Raw genomic sequence first — 20,084 nt, 5'->3', positions numbered from 1 at the left:
GCCTAATCCTATGAGGATCATATGTCAAATGTCAGAATCATGGCACATGAAAACATAATGAAATTGACTGCAGATTATAAAATTCACTGTGACACAATAAACCCACTTTGCATCAATGTTTTTTCCATATAATTTCGATGAAATTACGTTGAACTAACATGGAATAAAAATGTAATTGATGTATGTGCCCATTGGGAAGAGATCAATTCGAAATGATTGAATACATACAGTATTACAAAGAAAGAGGTAAAGAAATACCTTCGAAAAACTTTAGAAAAAGTCTAATTTCCCTGGGCCGCCCATACGTAAAATGTATGTACGCATTAGTGTAAATCGTTTTGGATGAAAGCGTCTGCTTTCAAATCTCTGACTCTCACACATAGTTACAATCTCGCGATGTTTCATTCTGGCGCTTTTACGTTTGCGGGATTTTGTTTAGTAAATGATGCGCAGGAGAGCTACATGAAATCAGCGACATTCCAAATCGAGCAAAAAGCTTCAAATTATAAGTCCATCGTTTACTTGAACACATCACAAATTGTAGTATATTTCCCTGTTTCAAGATGCGTTCTGTTTCGTTTCTCTGATCTCTGAAAAGTAATTTAGGTTTTCAATATTCTTTATTAAATAATATCTGGAATAATAGTTTAATTTCCATTCCACTAGATGGCACTATCCCCTATGCTACTCCCTGTCAGGGGTCTGAGGATTCTGAAACAAAATAGTCTCTTGAAACGCATCGGTGCGTTGGTAGATGTGCTGTACATTGTTATAAACACTTATTACACTGCTATAGACTTTTATTATCAATGTCATTCAATGTTATGAACACATATTACATTATAAATGATGACCCTGTGTAGAGAATGCCGATCCCACCACCAGGGTTGTGGGTTCGATTCCCGGGGCAACCCATACGTAAAATGTATGTGCAAATGACTGTAAATCGCTTTGGATGAAAGCATCTGCTAAATGGCATATATTATGATTACATTATTTATACAACAGGCCTACAATGTGAAAGTCTATTGCTTTTTCAAGTGAATATTTGTGTTGGAACTTCACATCAGTTGGAAAGGCAGCACATGTATCTGTTTATGTTACCCTTCCAATGAGCTTATCATATAAACTACAACGCGAAAAGTACAGTTCACTTCACTTTTAATCATGTCAGCACAGGTAACAGCCGTCTACAGACTTTCTTCAGTTTTTCATTCTTACTTTTCCCAATTCACTTAAACTATATTTCTTTATTTCCCATGGGCTTCACCAGAGTACCCCCTAGTGGCTGGAATACAACTGTACTAAGACCCCTTACAACACCCCCCTGCAAAAACGAAATGTTGTCCCAAACATTTCACCAGCCTCAAAACAAACAGAAGATGTAAGTAGTGGTCATGAGAACAACAGAAAAAACTGGCCTAACAGCCATATAACTATCTAGACATGTCCAGTCTGCATTTATGGGCAGACGCAACCCCCACTAAATATTATCACACTGTGATTAGTAAAGGTAAACAAGAAAATATATACACATCAGAACATCTCTAGTTGGTATCCTGATAAGAGCTTGGCAGCCCTAAAGTGTTATAGGTTCGAATGTCTCTGGGCCTCCTCTGCTGGGCTGAACGGCGGGGAAAGATCATGGGTGACCCCAATGAATCAGTGTCCACTTCATCATAAGATGAGTGAGTCTCTGAGCCCTCAGCTGTTTCCATATTTACCCCTGTCCTTCCGGGCTCTCTCTGAGGACTGGCTGGCACTCCTTCACAGTGAAGTTTGTATCAGTCTGACCCCGTTCCTCACTATTATCTGATACTAGTTGTGTGCTACTCTGTCTGCTCTCTTTATCCCTACGTGGCCTATTGATGAATACTGGATAAGAATCCTCATCTGAGATCTCAGACTCAGCGCTCTCCCCATTTTGCTGATTTTGTTGGGGTGGATCCCTTCTCCACAGACCTCTACTGGGAGTTTCAATAGGTTCCTCAAATGGTAGGGAATTACATGACATGAGCATATTGCGGTGCAGAACCCGGGCCCTGCCTGTACCGCTCTCGGGTTTGACCTCATAGACAGGGCTGTCATCACCTTTCCTGGTTACCACCACATGTATTTGGTCCTCCCAGTGTGATCTTAGCTTTCCCGGCCCCCTACGTTCTGACATGTTCCTCACCAGTTCACGATCCCGAGACCAGAACCGAACTAATTTTCTTCCGATCGTAGTAGGCTTTTCCCTTTGCTGTTGATTTCTCCATGTTTCTACTGGCGATGTCATAGCCTTCAGCCATCTGTTGCTGCCACTTCTTAGCATAATCCTGGTATGATTTCTCCTGTTCCTTTATCTGTAACTCAAAGACAAGGTCAACAGGTAGCAGTGGAGCCCTTCCAAATAGCAGGAAATACAGTGAGAACCCAGTAGCATCACTGCTGGTACAATTATATGCATGAATGACCTTGTTCAGATAATCCCCCGTTGGCCTTTTTCCTCTTCATCTAGTGTGCGCAACATTGACAACAGTGTACGGTTAAATCTCTCCACCGGATTCCCCTGTGGATGATATGGGGAGGTTCTGGAATTGGCTGTTCCCGTACAGTTCTGCAAGGCTCTGAATAACTGATTTTCAAACTCTCTTCCCTGATCATGATGGATTTTTGACACAAAGCCAAACTTTGGGAAAAAATAATCGAAAAGCTTTTTTGCTGCAGTTTTCCCTGACTTATTTCTGGTGGGGTAGGCTTGTGCACATTTTGTAAAGTTATCTAAAATAACTCAAATGCACTCGTAGCCCCCTCTGCTTTTCTCCAAATGCACATAGTCAATTGAAATCATCTGGAAAGGAGCTGTAGCTCGTACATGTTGCATTGGGGCCCTAGTTATTACACTGGGTTTCTTTTGTTTGATACACTTACACACTTTGGTGATAAAGTGTTCAATGTCATGTTGCATGCGCGGCCAATAAAAGCGTTCTCGTGCTAAGTTCAACACTCTTTCTGTTCCTAGATGGGCCATTTCAGTGTGTAAGTACTTGTAAAATCAGTGTTCTATACTGATTTGGTACCACAACTTGTCCTTTTTGCTGTTTTCCTTTGTAATAATCCATCTGGTGAGACACGGAGCCTGTTCCACTTTTGCAGTAACTGTTTGACTTTGTATGAGTCTTGTTGACATTCTGTTGGTTTAGGCTTAGTCCTTTGACTTTTCAGTTCCAAGATTCTCCATACAGCCGCATCCTTTAACTGAGCCTGCATGATATCGTGTGGAGACAGTCAGTCTGGAACTGTTCCACCCCACCATGACAGCTCATCTTGCACTGATGGCCTTAGTGTGACTGTGGATATCCACATTACACAGTCATTCTGTTGTGTCTGAACATTATTGAGTGTTGCTTTTACCATTTCAAGTGAGTGTTTCTCTGTGCATTCTTCCATGTAATGTTCAGCATGCAAAGGAGAGCGTGACAGAAAGTCTGCGTCAGTGTTTACCTTTCCAGGACGATACTTCAGGGTGAGATTAAAGTCAGACAGCTCTGCCACCCAGCGATGACCGGTGGCATTCAGTCTTGCTGTAGTTAGTACATCTGTCAAGGGGTTATTATCACTGTACACTGTCACAGAGGGAGCATAAAATAGGTCATCTCGGAACCGCTCAGTCACTGCCCATTTGAGGGCCAAGAATTCCAGTTTCCCTGAGCGAAGGTGATAGTTTCTCTCTGCTTGAGTCAGGGTGCGGTTTTGGTCAGGAGCCCCTGAAGGTGTCTTTTCACCTCAGCATACAAGGGGCGTTGCACACCGTTGTATCTCTTTGACACTGGTATGTTATCAGTCAATGTTATCTCCATTCTGAGATTTTCAATACACCCTATGTCCATGTCATCTTTTGCGAAAACAGCTGATTTCTCTCTGAGCATCCGTTTGACTAATTCTTGTTGTTCTTGGCTCAAGTGCTGAACCTCTACAGGTGGGTCCCACCACTCTATTTGACCGTTGTCAGGGCCAGGCTCCGGTGGGGATCTGTCCTGAACCTGTGCTACAGTAACCTTTTCTCCACTGGGCACAGGAACCGGGTGACACGCTACTAATCTCTGTAATGTCCCTATCACTGTTTGTCTTGGTAAGGTAATGTCATGTTTGGTAGTATTCACTACTGCAATGTCAACTTTTCGAGATGGCCGTTTTGATGTTTTCACGACCTGACTTTGTAGGTCCAGGCCCCAGATCACTCTCACGTCCGGTTCAAATAACACCATTTCATCATTGAAGGGAGCCCCTCTTGGGATACAGGGATGAATCCATTTTGTTTGTCCACCTGGAATGACAACGTCACGTCTGCCTGCTGTAAGCAAGCATTCCTCCGTGTATTCTGAGTGCTGAAGCAGATGGAGTAGAGTCTTTGCCTTTCCCCGTCCTTGCTTAAGTGCATTTCTAAGCATCTTTACTGTATACATCTTGTCCCAAGATGGCATTGCAGTCAGAGGTCCTTTGTCCTTGTCTTGTTGTGTCCCGTATATATATATATATTTACACCTTTCTCCGCATATCTTTTATATATTTTCTTTTCCAAAAACTCAACTTCAAAACACTCTCCTGCAACCCGCCTCACCAATAAAAAAAAAAAAAAGGATTATTTACCTCAAATCTGAAATCCACAATAGAAGCTAGCCAGAAGCTAACGGTTTGTGGTCATCAGCTATTCCTTTAGCTCGCAAAATCTATCACCAGTTTTGTACAACGCGACTCAGACCAGAACATACCAGATCTATTTTTCTCTCCATATCCCCGGATTTCAATATCACCAGATTTCAGCTCTGGACATTTACATCTGGATTTCGCTGCTAGCTAGCTGCTATCTGTGTGACTATTGGCTTACGTCGATCCCGGAGCAAACATCAATTATTCCGGAGCTAGTCAGCTGAAGAGTTCCATCAGCCACTCCTGGGCTACAATCCCCTATCCGGACCCATTTTACTGCCAATGCGGAGCCCCACCAGGCCTTCATGACTGGACTACCGACGTTATCTGCCCGAGGGAGTTATCCAACTGGCCCCTCCATTACCTGAACGCCCATCTGCGGCCCGCTAATCATTAGCTGTCTTATCGGCTGCTATCTGAATAAGTCTATCAGACAATCTTTCTTGGGTCACTATAACTATATCTATTTTGCCAATTGGATTGATCCCGTCTACCACACGGAACCACACTAATCTACCGACGGAAACGCACGAGGTGGCTAAAAACAGACCTCCATCCTATGCTAGCTTGCTACCGATGGCCCGGCTAGCTGTCTGAATCGCCGTGACCCCAACCAACCTCTACTCACTGGACCCTTATGATCACTCGACTAAGCATGCCACTCCTTAATGTCAATATGCCTTGTCCATTGCTGTTCTAGTTAGTGTTTATTGGCTTATTTCACTGTAGAGCCTCCAGCCCCGCTCACTATACCTTATCCAACCTTTCAGTTCCACCACCCACACATGCGATGACATCACCTGGTTTCAATGATGTTTCTAGACAATATCTCTCTCATCATCACTCAATACCTAGGTTTACCTCCACTGTATTCACATCCTACCATACCTTTGTCTTTACATTATACCTTGAATCTATTTTATCGCCCCCAGAAACCTCCTTTTACTCTGTTCCAGACGTTCTAGACGACCAATTCTCATAGCTTTTAGCCGTACCCTTATCCTATTCCTCCTCTGTTCCTCTGGTGATGTAGAGGTGAATCCAGGGCCTGCAGTGCCTAGCTCCACTCCTATTCCCCAGACGCTCTATTTTGATGACTTCTGTAACCGTAATAGCCTTGGTTTCATGCATGTTAACATTAGAAGCCTCCTCCCTAAGTTCGTTATATTCACTGCTTTAGCACACTCTGCCAACCCGGATGTTCTAGCCGTGTCTGAATCCTGGCTTAGGAAGACCACCAAAAATTCTGACATTTTCATCCCTAACTACAACATTTTCAGACAAGATAGAACAGCCAAATGGGGGCGGTGTTGCAATCTACTGTAAATACAGCCTGCAGAGTTCTGTCCTACTATCCAGGTCTGTACCCAAACAATTTGAACTTCTACTTTTAAAAATCCACCTCTCTAAAAACAAGTCTCTCACCGTTGCCGCCTGCTATAGACGACCCTCTGCCCCCAGCTGTGCTCTGGACACCATATGTGAACTGATTGCCCCCCATCTATCTTCAGAGCTCGTGCTGCTAGGCGACCTAAACTGGAACATGCTTAATACCCCGGCCATCCTACAATCTAAGCTTGATGCCCTCAATCTCACACAAATTATCAATGAACCTACCAGGTACCACCCCAAAGCCGTAAACACGGGCACACTCCTAGATATCATCCTAACCAACTTGCCCTCTAAATACACCTCTGCTGTTTTCAACCAAGATCTCAGCGATCACTGCCTCATTGCCTGCATCCGTAATGGGTCAGCGCTCAAACGACCTCCACTCATCACTGTCAAACGCTCCCTGAAACACTTCAGCGAGCAGGCCTTTCTAATCAACCTGGCCGGGGTATGCTGGAAGGATATTGATCTCATCCCGTCAGTAGAGGATGCCTGGTTATTTATTTGTTTTAATTCCTTCCTCACCATCTTAAATAAGCATGCCCCATTCAAGAAATGTAGAACCAGGAACAGATAGAGCCCTTGGTTCTCTCCAGACCTGACTGCCCTTAACCAACAGAAAAACATCCTATGGCGTTCTGCATTAGCATCGAACAGCCACCGTGATTTGCAACTTTTCAGGGAAGCTAGAAACCAATATACACAGGCAGTTAGAAAAGCCAAGGCTAGCTTTTTCAAGCAGAAATGTGCTTCCTGCAACACAACCTCAAAAAAGTTCTGGGACACTGTAAAGTCCATGTTGAATAAGAACACCTCCTCCCAGCTGCCCACTGCACTGAAGATAGGAAACACTGTCACCACCGATAAATCCACTATAATTGAGAATTTCAATAAGCATTTTTCTACGGCTGGCCATGCTTTCCACCTGGCTACCCCGGTCAACAGCACTGCACCCCCCACAGCTACTCGCCCAAGCCTTCCATATTTCACCTTCTCCCAAATCCAGTCAGCTGATGTTCTGAAAGAGCTGCAAAATCTGGACCCCTACAAATCAGCCGGGCTAGATAATCTGGACCCTTTCTTTCTAAAATGATCTGCTGAAATTGTTGCCACCCCTATTACTAGCCTGTTCAACCTCTCTTTCGTGTTGTCTGAGATTCCCAAAGATTGGAAAGCAGCTGCGGTCATCCCCCTCTTCAAAGGAGGGGACACTCTTGACCCAAACTGCTACAGCCCTATATCTATCCTACCCTGCCTTTCTAAGGTCTTCGAAAGCCAAGTCAACAAACAGATTACCGACCATTTCGAATCCCACCATACCTTCTCCGCTATGCAATCTGGTGTCAGAGCTGGTCATTAACATTACATTATACAGTCCATATTGTCTGTTATTGTTCACTTAATGATCATTAATATTAAATTATACACTCCATATTGTTGGTTTTGGTGTTTTTAAGGTTTCATTCTTTTAGAAACACTTTACTGACACTTCACTAATAACCAATATCCTTTACTGATATTGACTGAAGTACTGCTGCCATATTGCAGCCTACTCATACAAATCTGATCATTTGATGTCCTACATTAAGAACAAATGAAGTTCAACCATTATCATTTAATTAGAACTACATGAAATAAGGCTTCCCATCCACTGCATTAAGTGACATCTCCACTTCTGGGAACTGCACCTTCGTAGTGACTTATCGAATTTCAAATGCATTGATCTAAGAACTAGATTCATTAGTCCAAGGCTCTCCAACCCTGTTCCTGGAGAGCTACCCTCCTGTAGGTTTTCAATCCAACCTCAGTTTTAACGAACCTCATTAACTTATTAAGCAGGTAATTATTCAAATCAGGTGCACTAGATTAGGGTCAAAGTGAACCAACAAGACAGTAGCTCTCCAGGAACAAGGTTAGGAGCCCTGCACTAGTCCATCTTCAACCACATCATTTGAGCTGTCACAATGTTATGTTACTAACTGTAATAGGTTGCTGTTAATCACAATTATATAAAATGTAACGAGTTCAAACCACTATCTTCATAGTTTATTTTTTTAACTATAGGGCGTTCTCCACACAATTATTTATTTTAACAATTTATAAAAGTCCCGATTGGGCATTACAAAAATGTAAGTTCTGTTTTAATAATGTCCATTCGGAATGTTCTGTTGTCCTCCCACAGCAGGCACGCTCTGAAGGTTCCAAACCAGTGCTTGCAGTAGGCTTCTCCTGGGTCGTGTTGTACTGAGTGGAAGACAAATAATGTGTCAGCAGATGGAATGCTGTGCTAAAGCGCAATAGAGCAAAATACAATAACCATCGGCCGTATATCTTAACAGTATCTGACTCTCTCCAAATATAACCAAACAGAATCGTACTGGAATGGGGAAGTACTTAACTTTTGTTAAGGCCACCTGTGTCTAAACTCTGGTCCCCATCCGTTTAGAGTTGAAGATGTCTATCGTACGTTTCTACAGACCAAATCATACAGTGTGTGAAAGAGGGGGAATGTTAGTATTATAAAATGTATAATAGTATTATAAAAATGAACTGATTAAAAGGAATGAGTGGCGCTGAAGATATAGCGTCCAATCCCTCATCCCAATAGGGGAGTATCAGGGGTGTATGTAGTAAGTCAGGTTGAAGTAGGAACGAGTGGCGCTGAAGATATAGTGTCCAATCCCTCATCCCAATAGGGGAGTATCAGGGGTGTATGTAGTAAGTCAGGTTGAAGTAGGAACGAGTGGCGCTGAAGATATAGTGTCCAGTCCCTCATCCCAGTAGGGGAGTATCAGGGGTGTAAGTAGTAAGTCAGGTTGAAGTAGGAACGAGTGGCGCTGAAGATATAGTGTCCAATCCCTCATCCCAATAGGGGAGTATCAGGGGTGTATGTAGTAAGTCAGGTTGAAGTAGGAACGAGTGGCGCTGAAGATATAGTGTCCAATCCCTCATCCCAGTAGGGGAATATCAGGGGTGTAAGTAGTAAGTCAGGTTGAAGTAGGAACGAGTGGCGCTGAAGATATAGTGTCCAATCCCTCATCCCAGTAGGGGAGTATCAGGGGTGTATGTAGTAAGTCAGGTTGAAGTAGGAACGAGTGGCGCTGAAGATATAGTGTCCAATCCCTCATCCCAGTAGGGGAGTATCAGGGGTGTATGTAGTAAGTCAGGTTGAAGTAGGAACGAGTGGCGCTTAAGATATAACTGCCATAACCCTCTGTAGATTGTCAAATCCCAGGCTGCCTCTGGGGCCTTCCAATGGAATTATTGTCCGCAACAGTTCCATCTGTGTGTGATGATGATGAACTGGATTTGTGGTACAATCACCCATTACGACCAATAAAGAGCTGCGGCGCCAGTGGTTGGGGGAGCTGAGGTGGTGGTTGGAGGAGCTGAGGTGGTGGTTGGAGGAACTGAGGTGGTGGCTTGAGAGCTGATGGTGGTTGAATTTGGGGCCAACAAATCCCTTACTGCTGTCAGATTGGCACTCTGCATTGCCAGGGAACCCGAGACAGTCCTCAGCCCATGGTGGTTCCACTGACTGGCAAACACAGCAAGATCTCTGTTCACCCGTGGCAGGAACACAAAGTGCAGTGCCCACAGGTGCACCTCATTGTTGATGTCGATGATCTGCTCCGTCTCCAAGAAGGTGAATAGGTCATGGTAAACGTTGGAGACTCCAACTCAGACGTCTCCCCACAGCCGCTCTATCCTCTGGTTGTGAGTGCTCCTTCCTCTGAGGGCACTTCCCCTCTCACCACCCCTGAACTGCTCCATGAAGGCACAGATGCGGTTGTTTTCACCACCCGGTCACATCTCACCTGGGATGGTGTTCCGTAGCTGGTGATGGCTGCTTCGAATGACTCCATGACTGTGGCGGTCCTGTTGTTGTCAGAGGCCTTCAGAAACACAACAAGTCTGCTGTAACCCTCCACAGCACCATGGATAACAATCCTACACCTAAAAAACAACATGCATTTGTTTTACAAAACCATTTTTTCTCTTATAGTGACGCCATTCTGTTTTTATTGATAGCAGCTCTTTGATCCTCTCATCCAGCTGAGCATCTGACAACAGTGAGTAGGACCTGAAAAGCTGAAAATGACTAAATACAAAAATAACACAAAAAGATACATCAATCAGGAATGTGATGAAATCTAGAGGGAATGTAGAGATCTCCCTCTTGTGTTACAATTGCTTTATTAGATTACAGTAACTTACCTCATGCGCAACTTGACCACAGAGTGCGACACATTGAGAACATCTGCCATTTGTCTGATGGTCATATGACAATCTATGAGGAACTCAAGCTGCTCCTTGGTGATGTGATACCGCCTCCCCTCCAAAGGCGCTTGACAGGACACTGAAATAAAAAATACAATAGATAATTACAAAATACACTCCTAAAAACTTTAGGTTAAAAGACTATAAGATCACCATATAGAATATAGGAACAACATTATAGTCCAACCAAATGTTTTTTCATTGATTGACTTGACACAGGAGACTTAACACAGGACAAGTAAAATGATACAATCTCAGCCTTTGCCACACATGCCGTACCAAAAAAAAATGATATAAATATAACAACTTGGCATTTTCGTAAGGTTCCCGTTGTTGGATGTCATTTGCCTCTTGTAGGAACTCCTCTGCAACAGCAATTAGATTGCTGGCCACCTCTTCATCAATCAAATGACCACTTGCCCACCGAAGGCTCCGCCACATGGTCTCTAGCCTGAAAAATAGACCGCAGACCCGATGGGTCCAGTGACATTTTATCTGCATGTAGTTCCCCTAAAGTGTTCTCTTGTCTAAACTGTGCCAACTCTGAGCCTCCGACCTATGAAGACAACCGTGCATTGACAGGCGATGCCGTTTTAACTAACGTACTTTAGTTACAAACTAGCTCAAAAAAATTATCTTCATTCAACATCGCTAGCTAGCTAACGTTACTGTGCAGCAGTAATTAGTTAACGTTTTATAGATTCCATAATTAACGTTAGATTATGAACAATTAACTTTAGCTATCTATCTTGAGTACAGTTAAATATCAATTGCAGGCAGATTTAACGTATCTTTGTGGCATATGAAATACGAGTGAGAGTGTAATCAATGTGCAATAACTACGTACAAAATTAATGAACGTGTTAAATTATTGTGTGACCTGGAGTCATATTCAGGTCCTGATTACTAAAGAAGCTTATTTGACATGTCAAATAGTGTTATTTGACGTGCATCTTTTTGACACGCAAAGACCCAAACGGCGTTCCACATTGCTGTCCACTTGCCTCGTTGGCGCCGACTGGCTGGGATTTGTAAAGCAGACTTTCACAGTATCCTCAGAGTCCGATATTCCTTTGATTTCGTCTTTCAGCTGAAGCAGACAAGACATTCCCTCATCCTCTGATTCCATTAAATCTTCCTTCAATTTGGCTCTTTCCTTTTACTTCAGTCATCTACACCTCCTATTCCACAACTACACACAAGTGCCGTAAATTGTCCTCAGTTAAAGTCCATAAACTCTGTTCGATTTCATCCAACAACATTTCCCTCTCTCGACTCATATTGTCCTACTCACGTGGCAACAACGACAATGCAGGCAATGGCAAGATAGCTACACTCCGTTAGGTGGTTAGCCTGCTAACGTTAGCTAGCTAGCTACTCTCCCAATGTCTCTCACTCGTTGTCCGTTCCAGGAATATGGGCCGGTGCTCACATGAAAATACATCTCAGCGGTGCCTCCAAATGTGTTACCCTTCCAATGAGCTTATCATATAAACTACAACGCGAAAAGTACTGTGTACTCCACTTTTTATCATGTCAGCACAGGTAACAACCGTTGACAGTCTTTCTTTAGTTTTCATTCTTACTCTTCCCAATTCACTTAGACTATATTTATTTTATTTCCCATGGGCTTCACCAGAGTACCCCCTAGTGGCTGGAACTGTATTAAGCACCTTACATTTAAATGGTACCTGATTCAAAAGTTGTGGACAGAAATGTTTGTATACTATAATACAAGTTAAAATAAAATAATGACAAGCACATCTTGTTCTTTTTGAATTCAGGTTTTATTAAGTAAGGGTAGCTTGGTGATCATAGCTACGTGTAACAGTATTGAGATCCCCTCTGGGACCAGAACTGGAATGAGTATTACTAAACCAATATACCCTCAACTATACAGACACACAGCAATGTAGTGCTGCTGATCTGGGTTCAGGACCCACTAGGGGAGTCACCCTACATTCTAAAGGGCGGCACGTAGCCTCAAGGTTAGATCATTGGGCCAGTTACCGAAAGGTTGCTGGCTCAAATTCCGTAGCCGACAAAGTGGGAAAATAAATAATAATGTCGCTGTGCCCTTGAGCAAGGCACTTGTGGGTGTCTCAGGGGGTGTTGGGATATGCAAAAATAAAACATTTCCATTGCACAATTGTGTGTAAATTAAAATGCTCCATCATTCTTGCCAATGCAGGTTCGTAGTGTTGTAATACTGCTGTAATACTGTAGCTACTCTTTGACTGGAGTTGGGTCTTGATAGGAGAGACTGAGTAAGAAGTAGTAAAGCCCCTGCCACCCAGGAGCTCTCAACCCTCCTGTTCTAAGTCCTCTGTGAACTTCCTGACCTTGAACAAGACCTCCATGTTGACTGTGGGTTGCGTGGTATATAGTGAGGGCAGCATGTCGGACTGGAGGGCAGAGGGACACACACAGAAGAGAAACAAAATCATGAACATGGTTCAGCAATTACACAAATGTGAGAGTCAGTTTGCAATGCCTGGATGTGTATGTTGAAACAGCATGTTCCAGTATGTTTGTGAACAGTGAATGTGAGTATGTCTGTGCTGTGAATGTGTGTTTCTCACCATGCAGATGGGCTACAGCAGCTTGTCGCTAGGCACATCCATCCAGGTCAATTCTATGGCAGCCGGGTCACCTGGCGAGCACGGGGTCAGAAGGTCATCCACCATCAATTGACTGGTGGCACAGGATGGCCCTCGCACCTAGAGTACCATCACAAACAACAAAATATCTTAAAATCTCCTAAATTGTAGAGAAAGAGATTCACCTTTAGTGTGCTGTACAAGAGTGGACTTCAATAGAGTTACCATACAGTATTAGTAGAAACTTTTTTAATAAATCACAAATGACTGAAATTACAGTATAGACAGATAGTCCTCATATTATTATATTTCTACAATGTCAAAAGTGTGTATTATTTGCAACGAAACTGAACCCGTTTGCAAATAATTAACTCTGAGACGTCAATAGGGATCTGAGCATGGTACTTTCAAGTTAGGCCTACCTTTCCCCCCCAGACCGAGTAGGCCTACTGACGCAGAAAAATGTAAGCTTCAACTGCTGGCTCATCTTCTTCCATGGCTTAACCCAACGAGAGGTCAAAAGTGTTTTACAAAAAGCTGTCTAGGGTTAAATTTATTTTATTGTTCAGAACGTGAATAGCTTAATCAATTGATAGTGACAGAATTAGATTATTTCCAAATTAAACAACAATCCCAATATGCATCAGAGTCACGTCTTTCCCGGGTAGTCCTATTTTACAGCTTGTTTCTAGCATTAAGTATCGCGGACCAAAGCGCTGTTATAGATAACTGTATATAATCACATCCGTTTAATTTTCTTCAAAATCTTAAACTAACAGTGTACTTTTTGCCCTTTTCTTTAAGAAAAGGTAGGCCTATGGCCTACCCTCTCATACATAATAGCTGTAAGTCTTAACAGATAAAGAGGTGGGCTATTTAAAGAGTGCATGGCGGGTGGAGGAATTGACTAACATATCTATGGATATAGCAGCCTATAGTTTCTTTTCATCTGTCAAACAGATAGACCTACCTCTTATTTCTTAAATAGGAAGAAATAGGCTGCAACACATATCCCTAATTAAAATGAAGACGTTTAAAATGAATATTGTCTACTCAAATTTGCATACTTTCAGCACCATGAGCTGTCCATTTCCGATTGATTGTGCCGTGGCTGCTGCTTCAAGTTTCAGCACCACAATGTAAGTTACTCGAATCTGACTTCTTGTGAGGTCAATAACTCTGATAAACCTTTTTTTGATATACTCAGAGGACCGTTATTAGCATGTTTTAACCACTCCTTCATTATTACTGAAACAGGATTCAAAGTGGTAAATATAAAGATCCAGTCCATAAACAAATTGGAGGCCCCTTACACTTCAGTGTTGTGATGAAAAAATGCTAGCAAGATGTATAGCGCATAGAATTAAAAGGTATTGTCGGACATTATTAATTATAATCAGACATGTTTTTTACATGGACAATATATTTAAGATCATTGAGGCCCATGTTGACAAGATGTTGGGGAATCACTGGAGGGGAATATTGACCAACTGAGCATCTCAGTGTACATCTCAATAAACACAATAGGTGTTTTGTTACATTTCAGTCCTCTGTGAAATATTTAAAGTGTCATATTGGGGTGCAAACTCAACAATGAATACATTTAAACTATATCTGACATGTTACTGTTGTCTTCTTATTTAAGCCACTGACCATGTGTGTGAGGTGTAAACAGGATGTACATACATGGGAATAAACACATGACATAGAAAATAAAAATATTGACATTTAGGAATTCAAAATGCATCTAAATATATTTTGTTCTGTCTATGGAATACATTAAAAAAACCTGGACATTTTTTTTATATGTGTATAAAATATACTTGTCTGTACAGTAAGTAAATGCAGGAAATCCAAATGCACAAAAATATGTTTTTGTAATGTCTAAAATAAAATATATGTGTATAATATATACTTGTCAGTAAGTAAAACAATGCAGAAGCAATAAGCATTGTAAACGATGATAGAACACATCAAATTAATGTGAACATGAGGACACAAAGGAGAGATTTAATTAAAAGATCTTCTTTTAATAGATTTTTAATGCTGAAGTTTTTTAATGCTGAAAAAATCTATGTATGGCAAATCCACTCTGGGCAAATGGCCTGTTGGTCAAAAATAAAAAATAGTTAACATTCTTGCTACTTCAGCCATTTGCTATGTTAAAATAAAATCTCAGTTAATGATGAATGAATAAAATTTGGAAGGATTTTTCAGAGTCATACCTCAGTAGGGTAGAGTGTCAGGTGGCACAACCATTGGTGCCATGAGGTCAAAGTGTGAAGGAGGGAGCAAGCCAGAGAGCTGTCTAGTAAGCAGTCCAGGCCCATGGCTTGGAGGCTTTGAGTTGGTCCTATCATTGTAATTCATTGTAGGGTATCTGCTGCCCCATAGACCTGCTGGTAGTTTTGGAAGGTGTTAGCAGGAGATCACCAGGGACATCTATGATTGGCTGACACAGTCTTGGTTAAACCACATGTATTCTAAAGCAATATTCACCTGCTTTCATAGAGTAAGGATTTACTCCTTTGGGGACACTGCCAGTGTTCCCCTGATATCCATATGTCCCCATCGGTGGAGGTGGTACACACTTGTTCTGTAAAACACATCAACACATTTTCCAAATTGTTAGTAATATTATCAGTTGAAATACAATGGTTGTTCACTATTTTTAATTTAATTGAATTTAAGTATGTACCTCAACCTTGGGCTCAGTTCTGTTAACCCATCTGTGCAGAGTTGGATCCCAGACAATCTGACGAAGAAGATATTAGCAATGTGAAGCAAGCCACAACATTTTTTTTTTTTTTAAATCCACTCCATTGTCTCTACATAGAATATAGTGTTAAGAACCAGTTCCTGGGCCTCCCGGGTGGCGCAGTGGTCTAGGGCACTGCATCGCAGTGCTAACTGCGCCACCAGAGCCTCTGGGTTCGCGCCCAGGCTCTGTCGCAGCCGGCCGCGACCGGGAGGTCCGTGGGGCGACGCACAATTGGCATAGCGTCTTCCGGGGTAGGGAGGGTTTGGCCGGTAGGGATATCCTTGTCTCATCGCGCTCCAGCGACTCCTGTGGCGGGCCGGGCGCAGTGCGCGCCAGCCAAGGGGGCCAGGTACACGGTGTTTCCTCCGACACATTGGTGCGGCTGGCTTTCGGGTTAAGAAGCAGTACGGCTGGTTGGGTTGTGCTTCGGAGGACGCATGGCTTTCGACCTTCGTCTCTCCCGAGCCCGTACGGGAGTTGTAGCGATGAGACAAGGTAGTAATTACTAGCGATTGGATACCACGAAAATTGGGGAGAAAATGGGATAAAAAAATTAAATTAAAAAAAATAAATAAATAAATAAAAAACAGTTCCTTACAGATCTGTCTTTGTCCTCAGGTAGATGAACCTCCTTCTTAGCTCTTCCACTCCCAAAGACCCAGCTGAGCCAGCCTCCACTGTTATTGTGAACAGCAGGGGTCTCGGGCTCGGCCACCGGCCGGCTGCCAGTCTGGAACTGAGGGTTGGCATCAGAGTGTTCCGGCTTGGTGATGGACATCATAGCAGGATGCTCAACATATCTAAGTCGGACATCTGTAATAAGTGGGAGAAGTCAGGCCACTCTGCTCATGTCACCATACAGAACAATTACTGGCTGACAGGTAGGAACGTCTCGCTCTGATACTCTGTTACAACCCAATCTTAACCTACACGCAGTCACAGGGATTACTGGGAGGTTACTCCAGGACTCTGCAATCGCATTGTTTTGGTTGCAAAATCAACAATTCCCTGCATATTATGTGAGGGCTTACAAATTTGACCAATCACCAAACTATTTCTGCATAAAATAGTCACATCATCACAATATTATCACATAGAACTGACCCATTACCACAGTACAAAAAGAGGGCTCGCAATTTCAACCAATCACCGCACATTTACTGCATAATATGGTTCAATCAAGCCACACGTCAACACAGTTTTGTCCCTTGTCAGCGCATTTTTGCAACAAATTGGACAAAACAATTGCATATTGCTATGCAAAATGTCATAATTGTCGCTGCAAAATCTAGCATATTTAATATTTAAAAAATTCATGCGAAATCCTGGAGAGATTCAAGGAAGTATGAAAATGTATACACTCACTGCTGTAAGTAGCTCTGGATAAGAGCGTCTGCTAAATGACTAAAATGTAAAAGTAAAATGTAGCTAAACCTGTGTTATGTAGAAAATGTATGAAAGTATTACAGATATACAGTCACATGAGCCATACATTTAACCTATCACAACTTATTATCAAGCTATCACTATGGTCATTTCTTTACTAATTAGGTAAGGTTAAGTGACCTCTTCTCTTGGAATAGAAATCCACAGGTGGAGGACACGCTCCACCAATCATTTTCCACAGTGGTGCCACCATGGGGATGATGGGAGGTGGTTGTGGATGATTGTTTTCATTCATCACAGGGACACTGGCTGTGAGGAGGATCTCCTCCCTCTCTGCAGGGACACTAGCCTTTGGGACAATCCACTCCCTGTGCGCAGGGACGCTGGCCTTTGGGAAGATTCCCTTCCTCTGCGCAGTGACACTGGCTATCAGGAATCTCAACTTCCTTTGTGCAGGGGTGAATTGTGATGCTCTGAGGAGCTTATTCTTCTGATAGTAGCTGATGGAAGAAGCTGCTGGAAGAATCCCCTCCCTCTGTGCAGGGATGAGGCCTGATGCTCGGAGGAGCCCCTTCCTATGTGCAGGGATGAGGCCTGATGCTCTGAAGATCTCCTCCCTCTGCGCAGTGATGCTAGCTGCTCGGAGAACCCCCTCCCTCTGTGCAGGGACAATGGCTGACTGGTGAATCTCCTCCCTTGGTGCAGGGACACTTGATGTTTGGAGAATCCCCTCCCTCTGTGCAGGGACACTGGCTGTTTGGAGGATCTCCTCCCTCTCAGTAGGAACACTAGCCTTTGGTACAATCCCCTCCCTGTGCGCAGGGACGCTGGCCATTGGGACGATTCCCTCCCTCTGCGCAGTGACACTGGCTGTTTGGAGGATCCCTTCCCTCCGTGCAGGGATGAGGCCTGATGATCGGAGTATCTCCTCCCTCTGTGCATTGATGCTGGCGGCTGAGAGAATCCCCTCCCTCTGTGCAGGGACACTGGCTGTTTGGAGGATCTCCTCACTCTGTGCAGGGACACTGGCTGTTTGGAGGATCTCCTCACTCTGTGCAGGGACACTGGCTGTTTGGAGGATCCCCTCAGTCTGTGCAGGGACACTGGCTGTTTGGAGGACCCCCTCACTCTGTGCAGGGACACTGGCTGTTTGGAGGATCCCCTCCCTCTGTGCAGTGATGAGGCCTGACGAAATGAGGATCTCCTCCCTCTGTGCATTGATGCTGGCTGCTGAGAGAATCCCCTCCCTCTGTGCAGGGACACTGGCTGTTTGGAGGATACCCTCCCTATGTGACGGGATGAGGCCTGATGCTCGGACGATCTCCTCCCTCTGCACAGCAACTTCGGCTGCTGTGATGATCTGCAGGTATAATATAGAGCATATAGTCATTCCCTAAAAAATCAACCACTTGGAATCTATAACGTCATTGGGTCGGCAGCGTAGCCTAGTGGTTAGAGTGTTGGACTAATAACCGAAAGGTTGCAAAATCAAATCACTGAGCTGACAAGATACAAATCTTTCGTTCTGCCCCTTAACAAGGCAGTTCCTAGACCTTCATTGAACAAAAATATTTGTTCTTAATTGACTTGCCTAAGTAAATAAAGGTAAAAAATAATTACACATACACTGAGTGTGTTAAACATTAAGAACACCTTCTCTTTCTGTGACATGGACTAATCAGGTGAAAGCTATAATCCCTTATTGATATCAATTGTTAAATCTTCTTCTCAGTGTAGATGAATGTGAGGAGACAGGTTACATAATGCTTTTTAGACAATTGAGACATGAATTGTGTATGAGTGTCATTCAGAGGGTGAATAAGCAAGACAAAAGATTTAAGTCCCTTTTAACAGAGTATGGTAGTAGGTGCCTGGTGCACCGGTTTGTGTCAAGAACTGCAATGCTGTTGTGTTTTTCACGATCAACAGTTTTCCCTGAGTATCAAGAATGGTCCACCACCAAGGGGTGACAACTCAATAGGAAGGTGTTCTTAATGTTTTGTTCACTCAGTGTAGATCAATCCATAGCATATACTTTCATTTGTATGTGTGCTGATACTGTAAATACACAAATTATATTCATGTTATCTACAATATATTATAATACCGTAAGCCTCCCTGCTGCAGGGGCATTTCCTCCTACAATTTTGAGTTGATTTTCTTCACTTTAGCAATATTTTGTATCTTTGTTAATTTTCACATTTATTGTGTTTGGAATGACACTGTTACTACAGCATTTGATGTAAGTATGTAGGATAATTACCCATAATGCTCACTGACTGAACATTCAAAATTACCATGGCAATTATTGACGCATTCACATGCCATCGGAAACTTGGAACCTCAGAGTTAAATGAATGTAAGTTATTAGCGTAGATCTTCCTACTGGTTGATTCTGATACTTCACAAGTGGGAAACTTGAAATCATCATTCCATAACGAGTCAGAAATGTCAGAATTTCCTAGTTCCGACTTGAAGGGCCTTCTATGATGTAGGGCAGGTCAGTAAGCAAATTATTTAACTGTGCCCAGTCGCACACAGACTTTTATGGTCACGCAAGTTGCCACCGGTGGATTCAAAATGAGTAGCCTAACAATTATTTACCTGGTACTAGGTACATTTGCAACCAAATTATTTTTCTGTGATAAATCAATAATAGTTGCACACATAGGGTAACAGTGAGCAATGAGCAAGATAACCATAGACGGGAAGTTGACAATAGCTTATTATTAGTGTAAAGAAATTGTATTTCTATGGTTGCAGTCCTCAAAGATTGAATTGCATTGAATTGAATTAATCAGATCCAATGATTTACCGCCAATAGGGTGGGGTACCGCTAGTCATCATTATTATAATCACCATCTCAATCCATATAACCATACCATCATAGACCTATTCTTCTGTATCTGAGACTCATCTGACACTACCTTAGATATGGCAGTCTGCAACTCAATACACTGCCCCTGCATGGT

The 20,084-nt window shown here is 42.9% G+C and overlaps 1 protein-coding gene across 8 annotated transcripts; it reads right to left on the bottom strand.

Moving 5' to 3' along the window:
• Positions 1-860: 860 nt before the first annotated feature.
• Positions 861-18,502, bottom strand: LOC129812552 (microtubule-actin cross-linking factor 1, isoforms 6/7-like). 8 transcript variants are annotated; one of them, XR_008753020.1, is made up of 9 exons: positions 17,293-18,502; positions 16,325-16,539; positions 15,664-15,720; positions 15,465-15,561; positions 15,191-15,364; positions 12,948-13,085; positions 10,303-10,444; positions 9,903-10,041; positions 861-2,345 (listed from the first exon to the last, which is right to left on the bottom strand). XR_008753020.1 is itself a non-coding variant. In XM_055864205.1 (6 exons), the coding sequence occupies exons 1-5, from the start codon at positions 18,500-18,502 to the stop codon at positions 15,192-15,194; spliced, it is 1,752 nt and encodes a 583-aa protein (XP_055720180.1). In that variant the 3' UTR covers positions 14,322-15,070; position 15,191. The 8 variants fall into 8 exon arrangements, 1 of the variants encoding a protein (XP_055720180.1); XR_008753019.1 differs by lacking the exon at positions 861-2,345 and adding an exon at positions 7,685-8,555; XR_008753021.1 differs by lacking the exon at positions 861-2,345 and adding an exon at positions 7,685-8,555 and having other exon boundaries at positions 9,903-9,980.
• Positions 18,503-20,084: the final 1,582 nt, after the last annotated feature.

Source organism: Salvelinus fontinalis, chromosome 16, assembly GCF_029448725.1.
Source record: "Salvelinus fontinalis isolate EN_2023a chromosome 16, ASM2944872v1, whole genome shotgun sequence".
In the NCBI taxonomy this organism is placed as follows: Eukaryota; Metazoa; Chordata; class Actinopteri; order Salmoniformes; family Salmonidae; genus Salvelinus; species Salvelinus fontinalis.
Note: the sequence above shows the minus strand (reverse complement) of the source record. Positions and strands in the feature narration are given on the sequence as shown.